The sequence below is a fragment of the Neltuma alba genome, unplaced genomic scaffold (assembly GCF_004799145.2).
Source record: "Neltuma alba isolate B1F8T4 unplaced genomic scaffold, ASM479914v2 tig00002863_pilon, whole genome shotgun sequence".
Lineage (NCBI taxonomy): Eukaryota > Viridiplantae > Streptophyta > Magnoliopsida > Fabales > Fabaceae > Neltuma > Neltuma alba.
Window position 1 is genome coordinate 119,839 of NW_021633048.1, and position 23,058 is coordinate 142,896.

The window sequence follows — 23,058 nt, forward strand, 5'->3', positions numbered from 1 at the left end:
GTATTTTTAATATGAAGTTACTAAAATACCTTTTACCAAAAAAAAAAAAAAAAACTCTCCGCCCTCCCTGGCATCCACGGCTAGTCTACCCAAACTACTATCGGGTAATCCTTTATTGGCAAGATCGAATTGGCAATATAAGGAAGAGTACAAAATAATCAACTTGAATCACAGTGAATGGAAAAGAACGCAGCAAACCAAAATCGAAGAATCCATCCAAAAGCATCAACATATCACAATCTGAAAAATAGAAAGCTGAAAAATCACATATCAATTCAAAACTACAATCTGAAAAAAGAACAAGATCTCAAAAGAACAAAATCTCTTTCATCCAAGAACAAGGATGGCAGTCTCTCGGAGGAGGGTGTTTTGAGAGTGCTAATTTGCTGTACAATCTGTTGACTTGTCATATCCTTCTTCAAATAGCTCTCTTGCTGTTATGTTCTCTTTCAGAAAAGAAATCAAACTAGGAACAAGAAATCACCACACTGTTTGAGAATGCCATTTTGGGTCGGGATTGTGCAGTGTATTGTGTCTTTTTTAGAAAAGGTTATCAAATCAAAGTATGAATTGTGAATCGGAAAGCAAATTTTTTGGATCTTGAATTGAAATGTATAGTGGATTGTAAAACTCTTAAACAATTATTAAAAATGACATATAAGTAATTTTATAGAAGAGAATATCAAAAGTTCGTAGATATTAGGTTTTAATACAGCTCATAAGAAATTAAAAAAAAAAAAAAGCAACTACATATCAAATTTCAATGACGGAGCCCCCAAAATCAATTAGGGAATAAATAATTAGGGTTTTGATTGATATTTGATGAGTTGGAAGGGATAAGTACGTTAGAGAGTATTTGTACAGCAAATTGCCTCCTATAAATAACAAAATAATCAGAAAAAGTATACATAAAAAAGGTTTTTTTAATGGGTTGAATCAGATCCAGTGCAATTCAACACTACCTCAAGTGCATGATTTTGGTGTGAATTGTATAATTTAGGCCACAAAAAGATACAATGGGAGATTTGAATCTTTTATTGTCTCTTTTGTCTCGAATTGCATGATTCGAATCGCGAATTATGGGATTCTAACTATAGTGCCCACCATTCGGTTAAAGATTTGGAGTAGGAGAAGAAGACAAAAGTTTGGAGTTTTGACACATGATCTAGAGAAATCGAAGCTTAACACGATCAAAGCTTCTCCATTGTCATATCAAGGCTTCCACCTTGTTAGCTACTCAGATCTACAAGCTTCTTTATTGTCAGATGTCCAGATCAAAGCTTGCGATAGATGTGGACGAGGAAAGAGGGAGGGAACGATGGAGGCAGAATAAGATGGGATAGGGTGACAGAGCTTGCTGTTACAATACTTCATCATCGTTGTTGTTACCACTACTGCACTTGGCCATTGCAGGAAGAGAGAGAAATACAGGCTGTCGAGACTCAAAATTGGAGAGATAAAGTAGGGCAGGAGGGAAAAACTGTGAATTAATAAAATATATGAGGGTATTATGGTCATATAGTTTCACTTCCATGGAACTTATCTCAGTTTTTGGGTACACCCAAGGAATCCACGTCCATCATTTTTCCTGGAAGTGAGTTCTAGAAGGAAGTAGACTTCAACACACTGAACAACCTAATTTCATAGTTCTACTTCCACTTCCAATTCCCTAGCCCCAATTCCATTGCACCAAATGGAGCATAAGGCTCCCTTGAAATGTGGGATATTTGGTGATGAGATCATAGTCTGTTGTTATATTTAATCATGTTGCACACTGATAGGATTCTGAGTGGTCGAGAGTGGTATTGGAATTTGTTCTTTATCACTTGAGGCAATAAAAAGCCTCGTGTATGTATGTGTGGGTATATATATATACACACATATATATTTTACAAATTCATCATTTCTATTGTGGTCATGTCCTTGGCCTAAACATCTCTTGAACGGTTAAAGATCCCAAAAAAAAAAAGAGATTCTATCATCTAAGATCAAAACCCTCCTTCATTGGTAAATTCAATCACTCAATAATAAAAGTTTGTTTAGCAATTATGATTTACGAAATACGAGGTAAGTATGTGGAAGAGTTTTGTTAGAAATGAGTTCCATGAAGAAATGGATTTCAACACACCAAACAGTCCAATTTTATAGTTCCACTTTCACTTCTAATCCCCCGGCCTTAATCCAATTGCACCAAATGGAGCATAAGGCTCTTTGAGATGTGGGATATTTAGTTATGAAAGCATAGTCTATTATTATATTTAATCATATTGCACATTGATAGGATTGTGAGTGGTCTTGGAATTTGTTCTTTGTCACCTGAGGCCATAAAATGCCTTCCATATGCGTGTATGTATATTTTCCAAATTCATCATTTCTATCGATGTTATATTTTTGGTCTAAACATCTCTCGAAGGGTTAAAGATCCCAAAAAAAGAATAGAGATTCTGTCATCTAAGATTGAAACCCTCCTTCATTGATAAATTCAATCCCTCGACAATAAATGTTTGTTTAGCAATTGTAATTTACGAAATATGGGATAAATATAAAAAGAGTTTTATTTCGATTTATGTAAAATATGTTTATAAATAATTTTAATTGTGATCTCAAACAACCCTAGAGTAAATAAAATTACCCTAGTGGCTTGAACAAACCATAAAGGTCATAGAAAATAATTTTGATGGAAACCGCGGAAAGGAGAGAGAATTGTGTGAATGGGTATATATGTGGACCAGAATACAGATACTTTATTGGTATGAAGACAATCATATTTCTTTGGATATTTTATAATTCTGTAATACAGTCTTTAATACGAAAAAAGTATATGTATTTTTATTAAAAAGTACATAAAATATTACGGAATGCGGTTTATTTGCCTATCAAAGAGAATTTTTGAGAGATTTTGATATTGTTATTGCCATTAAAATTAATTATAGATATCTTGTTTTTGTGTTAGACTCGGCAGGGTTTGAAACCCCTTTTATGAATCGAGATATTCTTTTGGACAGCGAAGTGAGATTGATATCGATAATTTTAATTGAATTTAGACGCGATGAATATTGTTGCCCTAAACTTGGGGCAAGTTTCTGTTCAGTAATTATGATTGATGCTCTTTCTTTCACATTTTTTAGAGATGGTAAACAAATGTGGGGTCCAGTCAATCAATTTAAATTCAGTTCTTTGGGAAAAAAAAATCCATTCAACTTATTAAATTCATAAGATCCACCACAATTTAGAAAGTTTTGTATTTAAATATATTTTCTTGCTAATATAATAGGCAATGCTAACGACAACGTTAATTGCTTTGTAATGAATCATTACGCAACGTTAATTTCTTATGGTTATGATATCAATTTCCCTTTTAAGTGTGAGGTTTGCAGAACAACTGCAATATCCATATTAAAACATAGCTGGCAAAAAAGAAAATAATCAAAACATCATAAAATTGTCTTAAATAAGTAAATATTTTATTCTCACATAAGATATTATCCACTGCAGATAATAAAAATTTTCTTCTAATTTTGAAACAGTTTTTTTATGGCCAGATAATTTTAAAATGTTTAAGCATGCATACCGACAACGATGGAAAAGAAACAGATGACAATTCTCTTCTAATTTTGAAATATCTTACATACTCAACAAATAGCAAGGGAAAAAAATAAGCAAATTGAGTTAACTTTTATTTGGAGCTTTTCAATAAAATAAAATAGTACTATGACAGAAAGAACTATTTTTGAACTAAAAGGAAAAATTAAAAATAGCATATATAACTTATTTTCCATTAGTAAGATTTCATTCACAAATCTCCATGTAAGGGAAAAGTTAAAAATGTTCTGAAATCCAGCAATATTGTCTAGATAGTAACGCCACCAGCTCATTGAAAGAGAATTCTCCTCTTTTTTTTTTTTGGTTTCCCCGGAAATGAGCAGCCTCAAAATTCAAAAATAGGAAGAACAACGGAGGTGTTTTCAAATTTCAAATTCAAATTTCAAAATAACGCAATCTCGTCCGTCCATTCAATCCGCCCGTTGCGCTACTCAATCACAACCCTAAATATCCAATACCAAGAATTCTACAGCTCAGACCTCGCTCGAAGCCAAATCATATGCTTTCTCATTCAAGATCTAACCGTTGGTCCGTTGCTCCAACCACAACGCCAACCACTTTTCTATAAAAAAGAATCTTCATTCGTCCCCACGCTCACAAACCCTTCAATCTCTCTCTCTCTCTCTCCCTCACTGTCTTTTGGCATTTCTGCAAACACCTTGAACCCTACTTCGTCTCGTTTCCTTCTCTTTCAGATACAAGATGCGTGAGATCCTTCACATTCAAGGTGGTCAATGTGGTAACCAAATCGGTGCCAAGTTCTGGGAAGTCGTCTGTGCCGAGCACGGCATCGATCCCACCGGGAGGTACCATGGAGACTCGGATCTGCAGCTCGAGAGGATTAATGTCTACTACAACGAGGCCAGTTGCGGGAGGTACGTGCCGAGAGGTGTGCTTATGGATCTCGAACCAGGAACTATGGATAGTATCCGATCTGGACCGTACGGACAGATTTTCAGGCCCGACAACTTCGTTTTTGGACAGTCTGGTGCCGGAAACAACTGGGCAAAAGGTCACTACACTGAAGGCGCGGAACTCATCGATGCCGTTCTTGATGTTGTACGAAAAGAAGCCGAGAACTGTGACTGTTTGCAGGGTATGTTTTGAGTACAACATTTCATTTTTTTTTTCATGATTTTTCTCCCCTTGTTTTTTTTTGGTATCTATCTATCGCTTGACTTAAAATTAAAACCGTGACTTTTCGGAGTTTATGGATCATCTTTCTGTTTTACGAATAAGTGTTCGTTACTTTCTTGATAAATGAACTGTAAATGGCTAGTATGCATGTTTTCTGCTTTAGAGAATGTGAAAACTTCCAGTGGATCTGTCAGAGATGTTTGATCTGTTCTATGGCTAAAAAAATTAAGTGTTCCTCTCTAAACAAACAAATTGTGATTTTTTGGTGGTTTTATGGTCACTGTAACTTCTTTTTTCCAGATCTCATGCCATGTTTTGTGGAATGAAGCCATGGCAAATTAACTGCAACTGCTTATAGAATATATAGTTTTCCCTGTTTGACCGAAACTGCTTACAGAATATGTCGTTTTTCTTTTTTGCCGAAGAGATGCTACAAACGTACTTTTACCCGTCATCATCCCCCATTTGCTAGCTGTTTTCGGAGACGATCTTCTCTTTGAAATTGATTTACTGTTCTATTTTCCTTACCCTTTCATCCGTTGACGTTAACTTCGAATTTGATGCGGTTTGCAGGATTCCAAGTATGCCATTCACTCGGTGGAGGAACTGGATCTGGAATGGGTACTCTCTTGATCTCAAAAATCAGAGAAGAATACCCAGACAGAATGATGCTTACTTTCTCAGTCTTCCCTTCTCCCAAGGTCTCTGACACTGTGGTAGAGCCCTATAATGCTACGCTCTCCGTCCACCAACTAGTTGAGAACGCAGATGAGTGCATGGTACTTGACAACGAAGCTCTTTATGACATTTGCTTCCGCACCCTGAAGCTCACCACACCAAGCTGTAAGATTTTCTCCATGCAACAACTCTTAAGTACATATTTTATTCCAACAATGAAGATGATAACTAACAGTTTTCTCTGCAGTTTTTTATTCTTACCTAGTTAAATTTAATTTAATGATCATACAGAACTGAATCGTGCAATTTTCTATTGAGCAGTTGGTGATCTGAACCATTTGATTTCGGCAACCATGTCTGGAGTGACATGCTGTTTAAGGTTCCCTGGTCAATTAAACTCTGATCTCCGGAAGTTGGCCGTCAACCTTATCCCCTTCCCTCGCCTTCACTTCTTCATGGTTGGTTTCGCACCTCTGACCTCCAGAGGTTCTCAGCAATACAGAGCTCTTAGTGTTCCTGAGCTAACCCAGCAAATGTGGGATGCAAAGAACATGATGTGTGCTGCTGACCCAAGGCATGGACGCTACCTCACTGCCTCAGCCATGTTCAGAGGGAAGATGAGCACAAAGGAGGTTGATGAACAAATGATCAATGTCCAGAACAAGAACTCCTCCTACTTTGTGGAATGGATTCCACACAACGTGAAATCAACCGTCTGTGACATTCCCCCAACTGGGTTGAAGATGGCATCCACCTTCATTGGTAATTCGACATCAATTCAGGAGATGTTCAGAAGGGTGAGCGAGCAGTTCACAGCCATGTTCAGGAGAAAGGCTTTCTTGCATTGGTACACTGGGGAAGGCATGGACGAGATGGAGTTTACTGAGGCTGAGAGTAACATGAATGATCTTGTTTCTGAGTATCAGCAGTACCAGGATGCAACTGCTGATGATGAGGAATACGAGGAGGAGGAGGAACTCGCAGAGTACGAATGAAGCCAAGAAAAGGAAGATTAAAGGTGTCTATGTGCTGCTGCTGCAACTTCCTGTTGCCGGTTCATTGATAGTTCCGGCTGGTTGGCTCGTGGCTTTACTTACATATGATATTCAAAAACTTGTTTCTGCTTTTAATCTGCTCTCCGTTCTTGTGTAGCTGTTGGTTAGTATTCACTACTTAGTAGGCGTATGAAAGACCAGTATGGTTTAAACAAATGCAATCATTATATTGTTCGAATTCTCTTGGGCACTAATTGATATTTGGGATAGATTCCTTGTGAAAAGAGACATTTCCAGTTCTGAGTGCGTTTCAATACCCAGTCAAAAATAGTCACAAGATATGGAGGAATGCACTAATTGATATTATGCCCGATTGTGCCGCTTGTTCACGTTTTATTTAAGGAACCGTAACCATCGCTTCGAAAAATATCTGCTTTTCTTTTCCCTCACTAGTAAGTGGCAATCATGATATGTATATTAGGATATCGTGATTTGTAAGGTTGTCAATTTTAGGGAATTCGATTTCAGAGATATTTTGGGTTATGACATAATCTTAAATGAGCTGGGCCAGGGGCAATGAATGAAGTTCTCTTTTGTAATTTTTCATCTACGGTAACCGGCCGGCACACAGTGTATCAAAAAAAAAAAAAAAAAAACGGCCGGCACACAAGAATTATTTTAGTTTGTATTCTTTTAAGTTTGGATTCTGAACTCCCAATATTCCTTTGAACCATTATCCTCCATTGCTTAATAACTATTAAAAAAACACTACTCAACATTACTCCATTAAATAATTATTATTCGATTTTTTTTCCTTTTTTTTTTGCAAAATATTATATGAAATTTGCACATAAAGCATATATATAAATAAAAAATAAAAGATATTAACTCTGACAAAATAACGAAAAATAGCTATTAAAATTAAATTTATAGGATTAAAGGGGAAAAACTGCACAGGAACATAGAGATCTGTTTCCCTATTTTCCAACATTGAAGAGCAAAGCGATGGAACACGAAAGATTAGCTTAAAATATAGCAAAAGCAGATGTTCAAGTTGGTTTTAGAAGTGGCAGACGGATCAATTTTTTTAATACATTCCTCTATATAAATTAGTCCTTCTGCATTTGTAACTACACCGAAAAGCTTAAGCATAGAGTTTAGATACACCAATGTTTATAGGACTAATTTACGTAGACAAATGAATCCAACTTGAAAAGACAGGATCACCTACTTCTTCACACCAACATTGATGGCACTTTTGTCTGCAACTATGTTCACTTTCTTGTATCCAAATTCCTTATCCACACACTCCTCTGGCACCACTGGTCTTTTATCCCTAATCCTGTTCCAAAATAGCACAATGAAACCGATCAATCCTCCAAATCCAGCCCCAATCAGCATCGCAGAAACAACTCTGAAAAAGCAATCACACTTTGGTTCTCCTCTCAGATCTTCACTCTTCTTATCAAGAGCATTTGGATCCAGAGGCTCTGAGTGTATCCAATGTGGGAATAGCCTTGACGTGAAGTTCCATGAATGGAGAAAACAGGTTTCAGACGAGTTCTCCTTCACTGTGCTAAAGCCGACAAACATTTCCTTCTTCTCTTTGATGGTTGACAAGTTGATTTTGTGCCAGAGAAATGGATGAGATGGCCTTGAATTGTCATATTGACTCAACCTGACTTCTAAGCGGGAAGAAGTTGCTCTATAATCAATCCAAACATAAAGTTTCCTCTCACTTTTCAGACCCATTTTCACAGTTGAAGCAGTGTCATTAATCTTGGCTATAACTGAACTACCATTTCTATCGTGACCATCCCTTAAAATGCTTACTTCAAGAGTATTACCCAGAAAGCTTCTATTTGTCAATCCAGAAGAAAACCCAGATAAGCTATCATCACCGAAAGCTATAACAAAAGCCAGACCATTCTCTCCCTCCACAGCCATGGAAAGTGCAAAGTAAGTTGAGAAAGAAACTAATTTTCTTGATTTACCTTGCAAAAGCTCGATGGGTTTCTCGTACATGACTCGTCCGGTGCCAGAAAGTTGAATCGCAGAGCCATCATGATCCTTCACGATCTTCGCATTGCCAAAAAGGGCCACAGTAGACTTGAATTCCGGGTCCTGTTGAAAATCCGTAAACGAAAACGAAGAGACTGGGTGGGAAGCTAGGGTTTGGTGGAAGAAGACAAGGGAAAAAGCAAGTGCCGTGAAGCGAAGGGAAGGGGAAATTGCGGCCATAGTGGGTTTCAGTTTCAGATTGAGCTGAAATGAAATGGGTGGTTCCAATTTTGCATTAAAGGTGAGAAGGGGTTATTTTGGGATTGTGAGGTGAAGAAAGAAGAAGGAGAAGAAATGGTGAAAATTGAAAGACGTTGTATTGAATGACTTACTTGTGCCCTTTTCTGCAACGGCGTGGTTCACTTTTGCTCAGTGGTAGCTGACGACGCAGGAACATGTGAGGGGCTAGTCTCCATAAAAAGCTCGACTTTTTCAAGAATCTGGTTTGACCTCTTTGCCGTGCGATCCCATTTGAGATTAATAATAATATTTTAGTTTAATTACACTTTTTTTTTAAAAAAATATTGGATGCTAATCTAGGATTAAAAATTAAAGAGAGAATAACAGAAAAAAATTGAAAATTACAAATCTCAAATCAGGTTTGGTAACACAACTTTATTTGATGTTAACAAGTCTGAATTTACAAATAATAACAAATTTTTATTGATATTATTTATTTGATATTTATAAATTTTCAGTTTTTTTTTATTGTCTCAAAATTAAATCAATGGCTTGGTGAGTAATGCGGTATTAAGAATTAGTGAATTTCTATAACTTTATTCAGTAAAATATTAAAATAAATCTAGACATCTATGGTTGATTCTAAAATTGGCAACAAGCATGTGATGTGAGAATAATAAAATCAATCATAGCATGGCGCCAAAAAGATTTTTCCCCTCGACAAAATTGATAGGAAACTGAGGCACTTTAATTGCTACTTTCCTTCTTACAATATTTAAATTTTTAAATCCTTTTATCGGTTTTTTAAGATTTATTTTTAACTCGTTGTTTAAACATTAAATATATTTTTATCAATTTTATTTAATTAATTTTTTTCATACATTTTTTTTATCATTTTTCTTATTATTACTACTCTCATTTATTCACTTATAAATAATGACATATTCAAACAATACATTTCTTACATATTTATCATTTTTAATTAATTTTAACATTTTTCAAACTATATAATTTAATTATTTAAATCTTATAATAAGTGGCGCACAAAGGATGCAATGGTAATGTTAGAAATACCACTAAAATCTCGATTTTAAGAACTTGTGGGTCATACTCTATTGAACATTGTCCTTTTTATCATAGAAATTAAAGCACCTATATAGAATGAATTAATGCTAGTATGAAGAACAAGCATTTAATTTGTTTTCTTGGTAAGATCAGCCAGATTTGCATAAAAGCTAATCAAACCATCAACCACCCTGCCTCAGTAAATATTGCCAATTAATGAGATTTTGTACCTTCTATAATTCACTAATTATTGATATCAAACCCTACAAAAGTCTTGAAACAAATTTCGAAAAGAATTTAAGCTCCCTGGTCAAAAGAAGAATTTAAGCTGATTAAATATACCTATATATTTAGAATTATGGGCGGCAATTTTTTAAAGAAGATATATTTTTATAATGTTTATAAGATTCCCCTCATAATCAATTTTATTCAGGTGCAATGGAGCACTCCCCAACAAAAGTCAGCTTAAAGTTCTATGGTTTTGGAGCCAAGATTCTTGTGTCTAGGAGGCTCTTGTATTTTATCAAAAAAAAAAAAAACAGAGAGAAAGACTTTTGATGAGATATTAAAAGGAATATTCTTCGGCTATAGTAGAGATTAATATTCTTTGAGATACCAAAGAGAATAAACGAAGTTTGAAGTGGGTTAAAAATATACAAAGAAGGTGATTAGAGATCCTAATAGAAAGGATAAATTAGATAAAATTATTAAGCGTGACTTTTTATTTAACAATTTATTCACATTGAGTTATTAATATAGTACAATCACACAGTAGAGTAGAACCCAATCACACTGTCAGGCACTGTAGTGGGGGCTCCTCCCAATAATATTTTTTTCATATACACCGTTCCAGGAATCGAACCCAAGACATGATATTTAAGGTATTCAAGTCCCTTCCACTTAGACCAACATCTGTTATTAATGCTTGTTTTTATTATAGAGACTAAATAAAGCATTCCTATTAGGTTTGCTTCACGCATAAGAAGTAAATATTAAATTTTTAACTACTTAATTAAAAAAGGCTCTTACATTGATGTCATATGACTTGATGAAAAATAGCAAGAGGAGTTTTGCACAGAAAAGAGAGTGAAAAAAAAAAGGGGGCATAAAAGGCGTGGAAGTGGAACTCGCACAAATCTCTGCAATATAAAGAACCTTTGGGACATGGAGAATCTCAAAGTCATTTTGGTTTGTGGATTATGTTTAGAGAGGTGCGAGAAGCAGCAGTGGATGGGGCCCCGGGGGGGGGAGGGCAGAGTCCCAAGAAATTCTGAATGACGTGCCTCTCAAGTTAGATATTATATATTCTTCTAATCTTTAATATATAACCTAATTATCAAGTTAATTTTAATTTTAAATATAAGATATATTTATTATATTTATCAATTTTTTTTAAATTACCTCTATGGATACTCCCTTAATCATAATCAAGTAAATGAAAGAGGAATGATATTAAGAAAGATGATTATGATGTTTTAGGAAAAACATATAATATTTCTTATAATTAACTAATTTACCTAACTTTCTTAATCTAATCAAATTAGTTAAAAAAGTCTTATATTAAAGACCGCGAGAGTATTTTTCATATATTGGGAGGAAGTTGGTGATCGAATTGAATGCAAAGTGGAGGGCACATGAATGTTCCCAAACACAAAAACCATAAAAATTTATGAGAGATGGACCACTGAAGATAGTGACAGAGTAATAGCCAAAGCTTCACGTGAAAGAGGATGTCCATCCAATGCTTCACCTTCAATATCCTAATCCCATTATCCATATTGTCTACTAATCTTTTTCTACCTTTCTCGTGAACTCCTCCAACAGGCAACTATTTTGTCCATTGTCTACTTCCACCTCAGTCAAAGCCTATCATCCCTCAAGCTGAACGTTTTATCATTTATAAAAATCCGCTGTACTAGCATTTGGTTTTATTTTTCAGCCAAGCATGGGACCAACATTGCTTTCGTTTTTGTTACCCAGTACATTTACATCTGTAAATTGTAAGTCAAGAGCCTTACAAATTTTTTTTTTTCAAAACTATTCTAATGTTATGAATCCTCAAGAAGAAAGCCCTACAAGATGATTTATAAGTCAAGAGACTTGCAATGTTCTGAACCTCAATGTTTTGGACTTGAGTTCATAATACCATGTTGTGTATATATATTAAAAAGGGTTTTATTTATGAGATAACTTTTAATTCAAATAATAAATGTGATATTTTAGAAAAACCAACACATTTTTTTTTATAAATAACTAATTTTTTTAATATCTATAAATTAATTATAGGACATGAATGAGCAATATAGTCTGTGTACACCTATGAACCCTCATTAATACTCTTCCAGTCTTTAATATAAGACCCATTTAACTAATTTGATTAGATTAAGAAAATTAGGTAAGTTAGTTAATTATAAGAAAAGTGACACATTTTTCCTAAAACACTATAATCATCTTTCTTAATACCTCCTCTCCCTCTTCTACTTGATTATGATTGAGGGAGTATCTATAGGGGTAATTTAGAGAAAATTGATAAATATGAGAAATGGGTATTATATTTAGGACCAAAACCAACTCAAGAATTGGGTCCTATATTAAGGACCGGAAGAGTAATATTATTTATTATCAATGAAAAACTACACTGTAGACAAAATAGAAGTACCCAGAAAAAGGAAGAACATGGAGACCATGGCCAGTTGGCCATACAAGTAATTTCAAAGAAGGCTGGCCTCACCGTATTGCTTTTACCGTGGTTATTTCGCTTTCCGCGGTGGCTTGTGGACCTTTTCCTTCATCTTTTGCGTCGGCTGTAACACAGGCGTTGGAGCACAAAACAGGAATTTCTTTTGGGTAGAAAAGAAGAACAAGAAATTTTGCCCAAAAGCCGAAGCTCTTAGCATTTTAAAAGCATTGGACCCCTACTGCTTACTGAGGCAGCTGTATTTTAGTGGGAAGGCTAATGCTTTAAAGTTTCCATAATATTCAACTTTTTTCTTCTTTTTGGGTGACGACTCCAATACAACTTGATTCAACTTTACTCCCATTAAACCCAAGAAGATAAAAAGGTACACCAAGATATGATAACAACAATAATAGAACCAGCTTTTGAATCTTGGGTTCCTTTTTTCTTTTTAATGGAAATGTGAAGCTTCCTCAACCTACGGCAGAGCATCCCCTATTCAGATAACATAATGGAAAGGGGAAAAATCTAAAGCCCTATTCAGATAACATTTTCTTTAATTCTTTCTCATGAGAACTACTACACTTAAATAGCTGAGTGGATTAGACTCCAGAGAAATTTCTTTGGCTGTGGAGGCCCTGCTAAGTTGGCATTCTAATGAGAATATTCCCTATTGTCCCAAATGTAGAAGTGAAATAACTAATTTACAAAATATTAAAAAAATTTAGTTATTTATTTGAAAAAAATGTTAGTTTTCCTTAAATAACTCATTTAATTATTTGTATTGAAAATCATACTTCTAAATAAAAACCTCATTTAGAAAGTGTTTAGTTATATTTAAAAGCATTTAAAAAAAATATTTTGTGCAAGTCGAAATTTATATCAAATTTTATAAAATCATTTTTAAAAAACTACTCATATATACATAATCAACAGGAATAGTTTTGGGAAAAACATATAAATTTAAAGAACAAAATAAATCAACATATTATATTTAAGACTAAAACAAAACCTTCAACTAACTCCTACACATAAAAGCGAAATTATCACTCTTAACTCTTAAGCTGAGAAACAAGCCCTTGAGCTAGGCTTTTGCACCTTGGAGAACCCATAGCAAAGAGTGTAAGACAGCTCGCCAGCTTGAGTAGAGTGTGAGTAAGCGCAAGCTATGACCAATTTATCATCTTCTGTAATGAGAATTACAGCCTTTTCAACCCAGAGATCAGTCACCCAGCAGCACATTCCAACTATTACCTTAAACTTCCTTTCAAACTAATATTAAGGAACTCTAATCATTGGGAAAGGCTTTCAAACAATTGATTATTCAATAAGGCTCTTACAGATGAGTCTGTAAGAAAAATACCAACAAACCATCGTCCTTTTAAGAACGGAAAGCCAATGGCGATAATGTGGAACCATGAGACGCTAACGTAGAGAACTGCATTACACAAGAAAATTCACTTTTCCACCCATCAGCTTTTTCGACTTCACTTTTTTCGGGGGTTTATTTTATATGAAATTGCTTATATCAGTAGAATGAACGGGAAAGTTCAACTAACACCATGAACTTCGGGCCTCTGGCATATAGAATTTCTATATATCACTGTCGAGTTATAAAATTGAAATTAAGCATGGAACATTCAATTTTTCTTATGAAGCACCAAACCTTAGATAAGATATAAACCACTGCTTGCATCCGTGTACAATTAAGCTTTTTAACGGACTGTGAATTCCCTAACTTTTATATGAGTCATAATTCACACTTCAGCACTCAAGAATAATTTCAATTCAAAAATAAAAATCTAAAACTAAAACGCCATTCACAACTGCTGAAAGCAAGTGCTGGATGTCAGCATTTTTTTTTAAAATTACATGCAAAATTATTCACTGAATATCTGTTGCCTCATTGAAATGCTGCTATCTTTACTTAGCCTAAGAATCATGGCTGCATTACTATCTAGACATTAAATTATAAGTAAAATGAAGGTTTAGAAGAGTCATATTAGACACTAAGAAAATACAAAATTGTGAAGCATACCATTTGAGAGAACCTACAAACATCAGGTTATCTCAGGAGCAATTTCACTGGCTTCTATGTCGACACTATTCTCCTTACCAAATAGAGTAAAAGCCACAGTTGCCTGCAAGAAAATGATGCTTTAGTTTGCATGCTTATAGAAGAAAAATGAAGGCATGAAATTAAAATTTCACATAATTGGGAGCCTTTCCCACACTAATTTACCCCGCGCCCCCAAAAAATAATTTACACGGTAGGACAACCTTTACAGCTATTCAGAATTATATATTGGTCCGTCATTTTCATTATATCGATCTATTTTTGGTCAATTTTGTTAAGGTAACTCACTATTTTGCTTTTGCGATTCAGCTTCTTAAGAGTGCCTGTGAACCCTGCAAATGTTCCAGAAAGAACACGAACAGTTGAACCGCGCTTAGGAGTAGATGATTTTTCAGTGGTCATAGCAGAAGTTTTGCTTGACTTCCTTTTTGGCTTAGAATCAGCGTCCGATTTTAAATCACTGTCTCGTTCTAATTCTGTTTTGAGAACCTCAGATTTCAGGACTGCATTTTTCTCTCCTTCCTCAAATGCTCGGTCAGCTTTTTCTTGCTCTTCTTTTGCCTGCCTATAGACTGCTTCCATATCATCAGCAGATACTGGCTTAGGCTTGTTAATCTGCCTCTTTCTGCAAAGTGAATAATAATATTGCTTTCAATTAGACTCAGTTAGGGAAGCAGATATTATTAGAATAAGCATGGCGGTGGTGGTGGTGGGACCAAACAGACATTTGATACAAGGCGTCTTAAACTGGCAATCAAGGGTCACCCATAAGAAAATTCGGCAAAAAGGAGCAAAAAATCTTAACCTGTTAAGGTGAAACCAGATGGACAGATAGAGACACCACTCATTACTTTAGGCAATAACTTTCTAGATTGTGATAGCCCTTATCAATTTTAAATTAAAGCCAGTGTTAAACACTTGTATATCTGAAGCTATTTCTTGGCCTCTTCTTTTGCATGAGAGCTTTTAATCTAACTATGCAACAAAAATATAAAAGGCACAAGATATTAACCATTTCATTTGCCTTAATATTACTTTTAGCAATAAGTTTAATACAAACACCATATACTTACATGCTCCCAACCTTAGAACCAAGAAAGCCTCCGATACCATCATACTCTCTTATGAAGTCGTGCAGCTCTTTGTTCAGAACACATCTCAAAAAGATACAACCTGGGAATAGGGGCTTTGGTGTAACCGAGTATGAACCATTCTTTAATCTCCTTTTCACTTGGACAGCTGGAGTATAGAGCTGAAAACAAACATAAAATTCAAAAAAATTAAAATAGATTAAAAAAAGAAAACAACACAACATTTCTTGACGTCATATTTCTCATATATTTTGTTTTCACATCTCACCAGCTAGAAGAGGTGTTTGGTAACCTTTCTGCTATAATTTCATGATTCATTGAATTCATTCATATAATCAAACTAACGTACAAGATACCTACTTTAGATCTTAAACCAACTCAACTAGAAAAGGAGGAAAAAAACTAAAGGTTAATTGAGAACCCAAGAAATGAACTTTGTCAACCTTTCTTCTTTTTTCTTTTGACGAAGCAACGGTTCTTTGCTATTATTTCTCAGTATATTTTCCGTTTTCATCTCATTATCTGGTAGGGCTATATTGATCTGAAATAAGTTACTTTAACAGAAAAACAATAAGCTATAAATTGTAATTCTCTATCACTTACTCATGCAACCCGATAGATTAAAAGCATGGATCATACACTCAACCATAAAATTGAACAAGCTTAGGAGTTACTCAATTCACATCTCAAATTAATCCATTAAAAGCCTATGAAGAAAATTTAAGATTACTCGAGAACCAAAAAGATAAAAAAATAAAAAAGGAAAACTTTCAAAGTTTTTGTGAAGAAAGAGGAAGCAGCATTTCTTAATCATTACTGCTAATACATTTTGCCATGAGCTGGAAGGAATGTTAGTGTTCTCACTTAAATTAGAAATCAACAAGCTAGGAATTTCTGTTCTTTATAACTCATTCAGAGCAAAAGTGTAAAAGCATTGGTGATGGAATTCAACTAGCCTACAATTTATCCATTTCGCATCTCAATTTATCCATCTTAAGCGGAAGAAGAATGCTGAAGTAATAGCGAACCCAAAATGTGTATCAGTATCAGAATTCTGGAAAGAAAGGAAACATCTCTTCATTATTATTGTCCAGTATATTTCATTTTCTCATCACGTTAGCAGGGTGTTTGGTATTGTCAATTCAACAAAAAAAAAAAAGGCCTTTAAATCTTCGTGATTCATTTAGATAAGCAAATAGAGTGAATAATATGATCTTAAATTTGAGGTAGCTGACGACAAAAGGACCAGCTTCACAGCTCTTAGTAAATACTTCATTTAGGATGGAAGACGAGGAATCAGGTTTAACCAAAAACCCAGAACAACAATTTGAATTTATAGCACTTAATATGATCAGTTCCATAACATTTCTCAGTTGAACAATTCAAAAATCTAAACATGTTTATTTTTATAATTCATCCATGCCAAAAATAGAGTAAAAGCAATGGTCATGAGATGGAAGTAGCCTACAACATATCCATTTCAAAGTATGACACTAAGTTACCTTGAACTCTACATCAGGGAAGTTCCGAGCCAACGAGCGAGCTAGAAGTTGGGCAGTGTCCTGACCCCTGACCCGAGATCCCCGAATAACCCACCATTGGGGACCCAATTTAGCGAGGTTATCGAGGTTAAGTTCCTCGGTCCAAGAAGTTTTCTTCTTCTTGGGCTTCTTGATGAGCCTCTCTTCCACCTCTTCTCTCCAATTCGTAGTGGTTTTGCTCTCTCTTCTCTCATTTCTAAGACGCCTTCTCTCTCTAGCCGTGAGCTCTTGAGTATCGGTAGAATCAAGCGAAGCGGAAATAGATAGGCAAAAGCTTCTGGCTTGAGGAAAGTTGAAAGAGAGAGAAGGGAGAGAAGGTGGTGAAAGAGAATGGAAGCAAGGATTCCATAGCAGAAGCCCCTGCTTCATCTTCTGCAGACAACAAGCGCAGTGGGTGGATTGATAAGGATTAATGAGCTGTTTTAATTTTCCATATTTTTAATCTTATTTGACTGGCCTACATTTATGAATTACATCATTGTCTATTGACAACATGGGAAAAAAATTTTGGGTGGGAGGATTAATTTGAGGATGCAAATAACATGTTATTTATAGATAAAAATTTTAATCTTTTTCTCCATGTAGTAATTAAAATAAGATAAATAATTTGTTATTTAATAGTCAACTACAAAAATTTTTACTTATTAATAAGTTAAATAAACGTGAGTGCTAAAAACTCTATTTTAAACTAAGTAACTAAAATACCCTTCCAGTTCTTAATATAGGATCTGTTTAACTAATTTGATTAGATTAAAAAAATTAGGTAAGTTAGTTAATTATAAGAAATATGACATGTTTTTTTTAAAATACATAATTATCTTCTTTAATATTTTTCATCCCTCACTTATTTGATTGTAATTGAAAAATATTCACGAGACAATTTAAAAAAAACTGATAAATATAAATATGAAAAATAAATATTATATAAAATAAAAATTAACTTAATAATTAGATATTATATTAAATATCATATAAGTATAAATTTTATCCGAAAAAACTTGACTTTCTTGCGGAGGGAAAAACGAGACTTGCTAAGCGAAAATAACAGCTGACCAAGAAAAAAAAATTATGCGCAAGCTTCTCCCGCTTTGTTTTCCAAATTACATTTTTGACCTTAGCAAAGTGCGCATTGTAAATTCACAATTGCGGTCCGTTTAGTTGTTTGCCGCCAAAACGCCCAAAACACACAGAATTCAGCTTTCGCACATTCGTTCCAAAAATTTCAAAAACCTCCCGCGTTTCTTCTCAATCTCATCTAATACATTTTGTTCCATTCTCAGCCCAGATGCATAATACAGTCCTGATACCTTCCCTTTTCCCTCTTTCTCCGATCTCTATCTTCTTTGACCACCACTTTCTTCTCAGCTGCTGCCTCAATTCTCTCGAGAATGGGGAAGCAATCCAAACCCAGAAAGCCCGAGGCCTTCGGAAAAGGGAAGGTCACTCCTATCCAGATCGCGTTCATTGTCGACAGGTACTTATGCGACAACAATTACTCTGAAACTCGCTCCATTTTCAGAAACGAAGCTTCATCTCTCATTGCCAATTCTCCAATGCAGGAGGTACGTTGGCTCATTTGCTTCTTCTGCCAATTTTTCTGTTTTCTTCTCTCTTAGATCTGTATCTCATGTGCGTTCTCGTGCGCGTTATTTATATATTCTTGTGCCCTATACCCGTGTTGTTATCGGAATTTCATGAGGAGCCGGTCTTGATTGAGATTCTTTTCTTTTCTTTTTTTTTGGTGGTACCAGGCACCCAAGACGCTGTTGAGTTTGGGAGAGATGTTAGACGAGTATATCTGCTTGAAGGAGCAGAAAGTCATACTGGACCAGGAAAGGGTCCGTATGGATCAAGAAAAATACAGAGTTCAGATGTTATTGCAAGGTATGCAGAATGTGATGACCGCTTATAATGCAAGTGGGAACCTTCCTGGTCCAGCACCAAACCTCCCAGCACCTGCCGCAAAATCTATGGCTCCTCAACCTCAGATTACTAACAAATCTCCCTCCGGTACCATTCTATGCCTAGTAATTGATATTTATTGCGACCGATAATTATAGAGATTGTTTAGAAGTTCTATGATTCAGACATTTTCGTTAATTAATGTATATACATTTCCTGGCTGGTCAATATTCAATTACGGGTGGAAATTTGATGTTTTTTATTTGTGTTAGAAGACATGGTTGATATTATTAATGAAATCTCAGTTTATGACTCAAGTTCTTCAGTTGAACTGCATTTCTGAAGTGTTGGGTACGCTAAAGTTGGTGTTTTCTTTAGACATACTTCGTTAATGACAGTTAACGGCAACTCATTAGCATGTGCTTGTGTTACCTAGATTTTGGTTCTTCAAGGAGTTGGAAACTTTGTATATAACTACAGCTTGTTTGGGGAAAAAGGCGGGGAGTGGTTGCTGGGAAACTCCTGCTGATTTGGTTGTGCTGTAGTCTATATATTTTGTTTACTAGAGCGTTTACATTCAGTTGCAATTGAAGGATGTCAGCTCCTTTATTGTTTTATACTTTTGTTTGTTCAGCGATGTGTAAATTTCGCTAAGTTATGATCCTCTTTGCTTGTTAAATAGGTATTCCTACTCCTATGCAAAGCACAATGAATATACAAACCCGGCCTCAGTCTACCATCACTCAAGCAGAGGCAACACATATGATGAATCCGTCTGACAGAAAGAGAAAGGATACTAAAGCCGTGGATGCCCCTTCAGCTGCAAAGAAAACACGTGGTAGATCTTCTGTCCGGAAAATTCCAAGCCTAGGTATAGCTTTCTCGTGACTCGGAATGTAAGAATTATATTACTACATGCTAGTATCTCAATTTACTCATACATTTCTGCTTTAACTTCATTTTCAGGTCCAAACACATTACCCCAATCCGATAATGCTGCGAATGATCAAGTAGTTGCTCAGCCCTCTTGTGCTGGTCAGTCATCACCTGACAATTGCATGCCGAATGGGACACAGGTTCAAGGATCTACTGTTGCTAAATGCTTATTCAATGAGCCTTCACATGCGATTCCCACCAATTCGCCAATTCTAAAGACGCCTCCCAGAGCAAATTCCTCTCACAGCGACACACACGTATCTCCGCCTGAGATTTCTTCAGTTGCAAATCGCAACAAAAGCCATGCTTCTCGGGAGATTACACCCACACGTTGCACTGTAATTTCGACCAAAAGAGTAATGGTCAGTCCTGCAAAACAGATGGCGTACATAGAAAGACGCCATTGCATTTCTCCTCTTAAACCGGAATCAGAGAAGACGAGTAAAAGGGAGCATGTAAGGAGCAGGTTGGACTTTGATGGCTCTGATATGCCAGAGAGTTTGGACAAGCCATTATCTAATGACATGTCTACTTCTGAGTCTGACAAAGAAATAGACATGTTTGACATTGATTTTCCTAACTTAGATGCATTGGGAATGGATTTCTCGTTTACTGAAATGTTAGGTGAACTAGACTTTCATTGTGAAGGCATTGACTTTTCTTGCGACCCAACATCAAACCTGTCCGAGGATAATGCTTCAGGGTATTGTTCTGTTCGAATTTATGATTCTCTTTTATTGTTGATCAAAGTTTTCTATCTGATGTTTTCTCATTATATAAACAGGCCATCTAATGAAGGTGATCAAACTAACCAAGTCACGTCCGAATTATCTCCAAGTGCGGCAGTTCTATCAGAGAAGGAAATGAGCGCACAAGGTACTAATAAATGAAACTCATTTGTGTCTTAATGATTTTTATATGAGCTAGAGTTTACTCAACCTTCCATTTCTGCAGGTCCTGATTGTTTGACTGCAATGAAATCTGTCACAAAATGCATAACAATATTAAGCCCTGGTAACTTCTTTCTTCAAAAGTCCTGTGACTTTTGAATGACTTCTAATTTTGGAATATTCTAATTTTTCTATGTTAAATTTGCAATATTGCATTATTACATATTACATTATTAACTCATTACATTTTGCCTACAGTGAAAGACCGCCAGCGGCTTCTGGATCAAGAGGACCCTGCTAGAGACTGAAGATGTAAAGAATAACTCAGACTGACTTGGCACCTGTGCTTGCTGCAGGATATTCTTTTGTTCATTGTTCCGAAGGATGGCTTCCTGCAGTTGCTCTTGTTCATGACAACTCATTCATTTCCACCTCAGCTTAGGAGATTAGCCTAATTTAGATTAATTATATTTTGATGGTAACCATGCTTAGCCAACCAGTATGTTTAGATTATCCGAAATTGATAAATTATTGTATACAGTGTGTTAAGAAGGGATCATGAGAAAAACAAGAAGTGCATTTGATATACACTCTGGTATTATATATTCAAAAGTTTTAGCAGCGGAGTCCTTAACTTCATTCAAAATGTTGGTTTGGTTTTTCCCTTGCATTCTCCAGGAAATGCTGAACCGTGAAAGGAATCTGCTTCCAGGCTGAATCAAGACAATCAGGCCTCCCTTGATAATGAAAGGCAAATTCATTATTATTCATATATTTTTAACAATTAAAAAGTTGACGTGCGTTATACTTCAAGATTAAGGTATATTTCACGATTTTAAACTCGTTTAAAAAAGATTCACATTTTTTGTGAAATGAGCCAAATTCTTCTGAGAACATTCTTTTCTAGCTATTATTTGTAGTTGTAGATTTTATTCATGAGTGATTACATCATGAAATAAATTAGAATTTCCAATTTTTTTGAGGCTTGAATACTTGGAAGTTGTGACAAAATCCGGTTAGAGAATCTATGAGTTCAGCTTATAAAGAACAGTTTACGGTGGGGTCTATTTGGTTTGTGGATGTATTTATAGATGTACGAAATTATTTCTTGAAAGTGATGTACTTTTATGCTTGGTTTGGTTTCCATTAAAAGGGGGAAAAAAACAGAGAGCCTTTCTGCTTTTATAATAAACATCATATTAATAATTTACCAGACAATCTGCGACTATAAGCACATCTATTTCTTTGAAAATTTTTCTCATTTCATCTTTTTATTACTTTTCGATTGGTGGTGTTGCCCTCAAAATGATACTTTCTTGTTTTTGAGAGGTCCGAGTCTAATACTCTTTCGTTTGATTTGATTAGATTAGAATGCACTACCTCCAGTCTTAATTACAAGAACTAATTGGTTAAGTTGAGAAGATTAAAAAATAAGTTAAGTCAGTTATTTGTAATAAATAGGTGTGGTCGTTCCTAAAATATCATTGCTAATCAAGTGTATTAATTAGGATTATTATTATTAGAAAGACTACCTTGAAAAAAAATACATAAATATAATAGAAAAAATAGATTGAGATATTATATTTAAAACCAAAATAAAAGTCAAACAAGATCTTATATTGAGAATAAAGGTAATATTATAAATGAGAGGGGGTTAATCTTTCTGTTTCACTGCTACGTACATAGACTTTTGAGTTAGAAATATATTGATTCAGTTTTCTTTTCTTTCTTTTTTTAAAATAAAAATGATACTCCTCCGGTCCTTAATATAGGACCCAATGTTTTAGGTTTGGTCCTAAATATAAGACCCATTTCTCATATTTATCAATTTTCTCTAAACTACCTTTATAGATACTCCATCAACCATAATCAAATAGAAGAGGGAGATGAGGTATTAAGAAAGATGATTATGGTGTTTTAGGAAAAATGTGTCACTTTTCTTATAATTAACCAACTTATCTAACTTTTTTAATCTAATCAAATTAATTAAATGGGTCTTATATTAAGAACCGGAGGAGTACCATTATAACCGCACAATTTTTTGGATGAATCCTACATTATTCTGAAACCAAAAAAAAGTTGATTACAACATATGAAAGTTTTTCAGTTGACAGTGACATTCAACTTGATTCGTATACTATAGTACCCCCCTAGGCACAAATGTATGATGGATACTCTATGGTGGGATGCTTTTTGGATATTCCATTTGTATGGTTCTGATGAAA

The 23,058-nt window shown here is 35.0% G+C and overlaps 4 protein-coding genes across 4 annotated transcripts; 2 read left to right on the forward strand and 2 right to left on the reverse strand.

Moving 5' to 3' along the window:
• Window positions 1–4,305: 4,305 nt before the first annotated feature.
• Window positions 4,306–6,713, forward strand: LOC114739544 (tubulin beta-2 chain-like). The gene is made up of 3 exons (XM_028927618.1): window positions 4,306–4,699; window positions 5,314–5,583; window positions 5,740–6,713. The coding sequence occupies exons 1-3, from the start codon at window positions 4,306–4,308 to the stop codon at window positions 6,411–6,413; spliced, it is 1,338 nt and encodes a 445-aa protein (XP_028783451.1). The 3' UTR covers window positions 6,414–6,713.
• A 706-nt stretch (window positions 6,714–7,419) lies between these two features.
• Window positions 7,420–8,892, reverse strand: LOC114739636 (L-type lectin-domain containing receptor kinase I.7). Its single transcript, XM_028927720.1, has one exon. The coding sequence runs from the start codon at window positions 8,652–8,654 to the stop codon at window positions 7,641–7,643; it is 1,014 nt and encodes a 337-aa protein (XP_028783553.1). The 5' UTR covers window positions 8,655–8,892; the 3' UTR covers window positions 7,420–7,640.
• Window positions 8,893–14,223: 5,331 nt separating this feature from the next.
• On the reverse strand, window positions 14,224–17,507 carry LOC114739637 (transcription termination/antitermination protein NusG). The gene is made up of 4 exons (XM_028927721.1): window positions 17,067–17,507; window positions 15,547–15,725; window positions 14,762–15,098; window positions 14,224–14,537 (listed from the first exon to the last, which is right to left on the reverse strand). The coding sequence occupies exons 1-4, from the start codon at window positions 17,472–17,474 to the stop codon at window positions 14,457–14,459; spliced, it is 1,005 nt and encodes a 334-aa protein (XP_028783554.1). The 5' UTR covers window positions 17,475–17,507; the 3' UTR covers window positions 14,224–14,456.
• Window positions 17,508–18,401: 894 nt separating this feature from the next.
• On the forward strand, window positions 18,402–21,141 carry LOC114739583 (uncharacterized). Its single transcript, XM_028927666.1, has 7 exons — window positions 18,402–18,667; window positions 18,857–19,115; window positions 19,690–19,878; window positions 19,974–20,646; window positions 20,728–20,819; window positions 20,898–20,957; window positions 21,092–21,141. The coding sequence occupies exons 1-7, from the start codon at window positions 18,494–18,496 to the stop codon at window positions 21,139–21,141; spliced, it is 1,497 nt and encodes a 498-aa protein (XP_028783499.1). The 5' UTR covers window positions 18,402–18,493.
• The last annotated feature ends 1,917 nt before the right edge of the window (window positions 21,142–23,058 follow it).

Excerpts from the sequence above, each read along its gene's own strand:
- LOC114739636 (XM_028927720.1), bottom strand. The coding sequence starts at position 8,654 with ATGGCCGCAATTTCCCCTTCCCTTCGCTTCACGGCACTTGCTTTTTCC.
- LOC114739637 (XM_028927721.1), bottom strand. The coding sequence starts at position 17,474 with ATGAAGCAGGGGCTTCTGCTATGGAATCCTTGCTTCCATTCTCTTTCA. Across the intron at positions 15,726-17,066 it reads TCCCTGATGTAGAGTTCAAG|CTCTATACTCCAGCTGTCCA; the intron begins GTAACTTAGTGT and ends GTTTGTTTTCAG. Across the intron at positions 14,538-14,761 it reads TGAATCGCAAAAGCAAAATA|GCAACTGTGGCTTTTACTCT; the intron begins GTGAGTTACCTT and ends ATTTTCTTGCAG.
- LOC114739583 (XM_028927666.1), top strand. The coding sequence starts at position 18,494 with ATGGGGAAGCAATCCAAACCCAGAAAGCCCGAGGCCTTCGGAAAAGGG. Across the intron at positions 19,116-19,689 it reads TACTAACAAATCTCCCTCCG|GTATTCCTACTCCTATGCAA; the intron begins GTACCATTCTAT and ends CTTGTTAAATAG. Across the intron at positions 20,820-20,897 it reads GAAGGAAATGAGCGCACAAG|GTCCTGATTGTTTGACTGCA; the intron begins GTACTAATAAAT and ends CCATTTCTGCAG.
- LOC114739544 (XM_028927618.1), top strand. The coding sequence starts at position 4,306 with ATGCGTGAGATCCTTCACATTCAAGGTGGTCAATGTGGTAACCAAATC. Across the intron at positions 4,700-5,313 it reads GAACTGTGACTGTTTGCAGG|GATTCCAAGTATGCCATTCA; the intron begins GTATGTTTTGAG and ends TGCGGTTTGCAG. Across the intron at positions 5,584-5,739 it reads GAAGCTCACCACACCAAGCT|TTGGTGATCTGAACCATTTG; the intron begins GTAAGATTTTCT and ends TCTATTGAGCAG.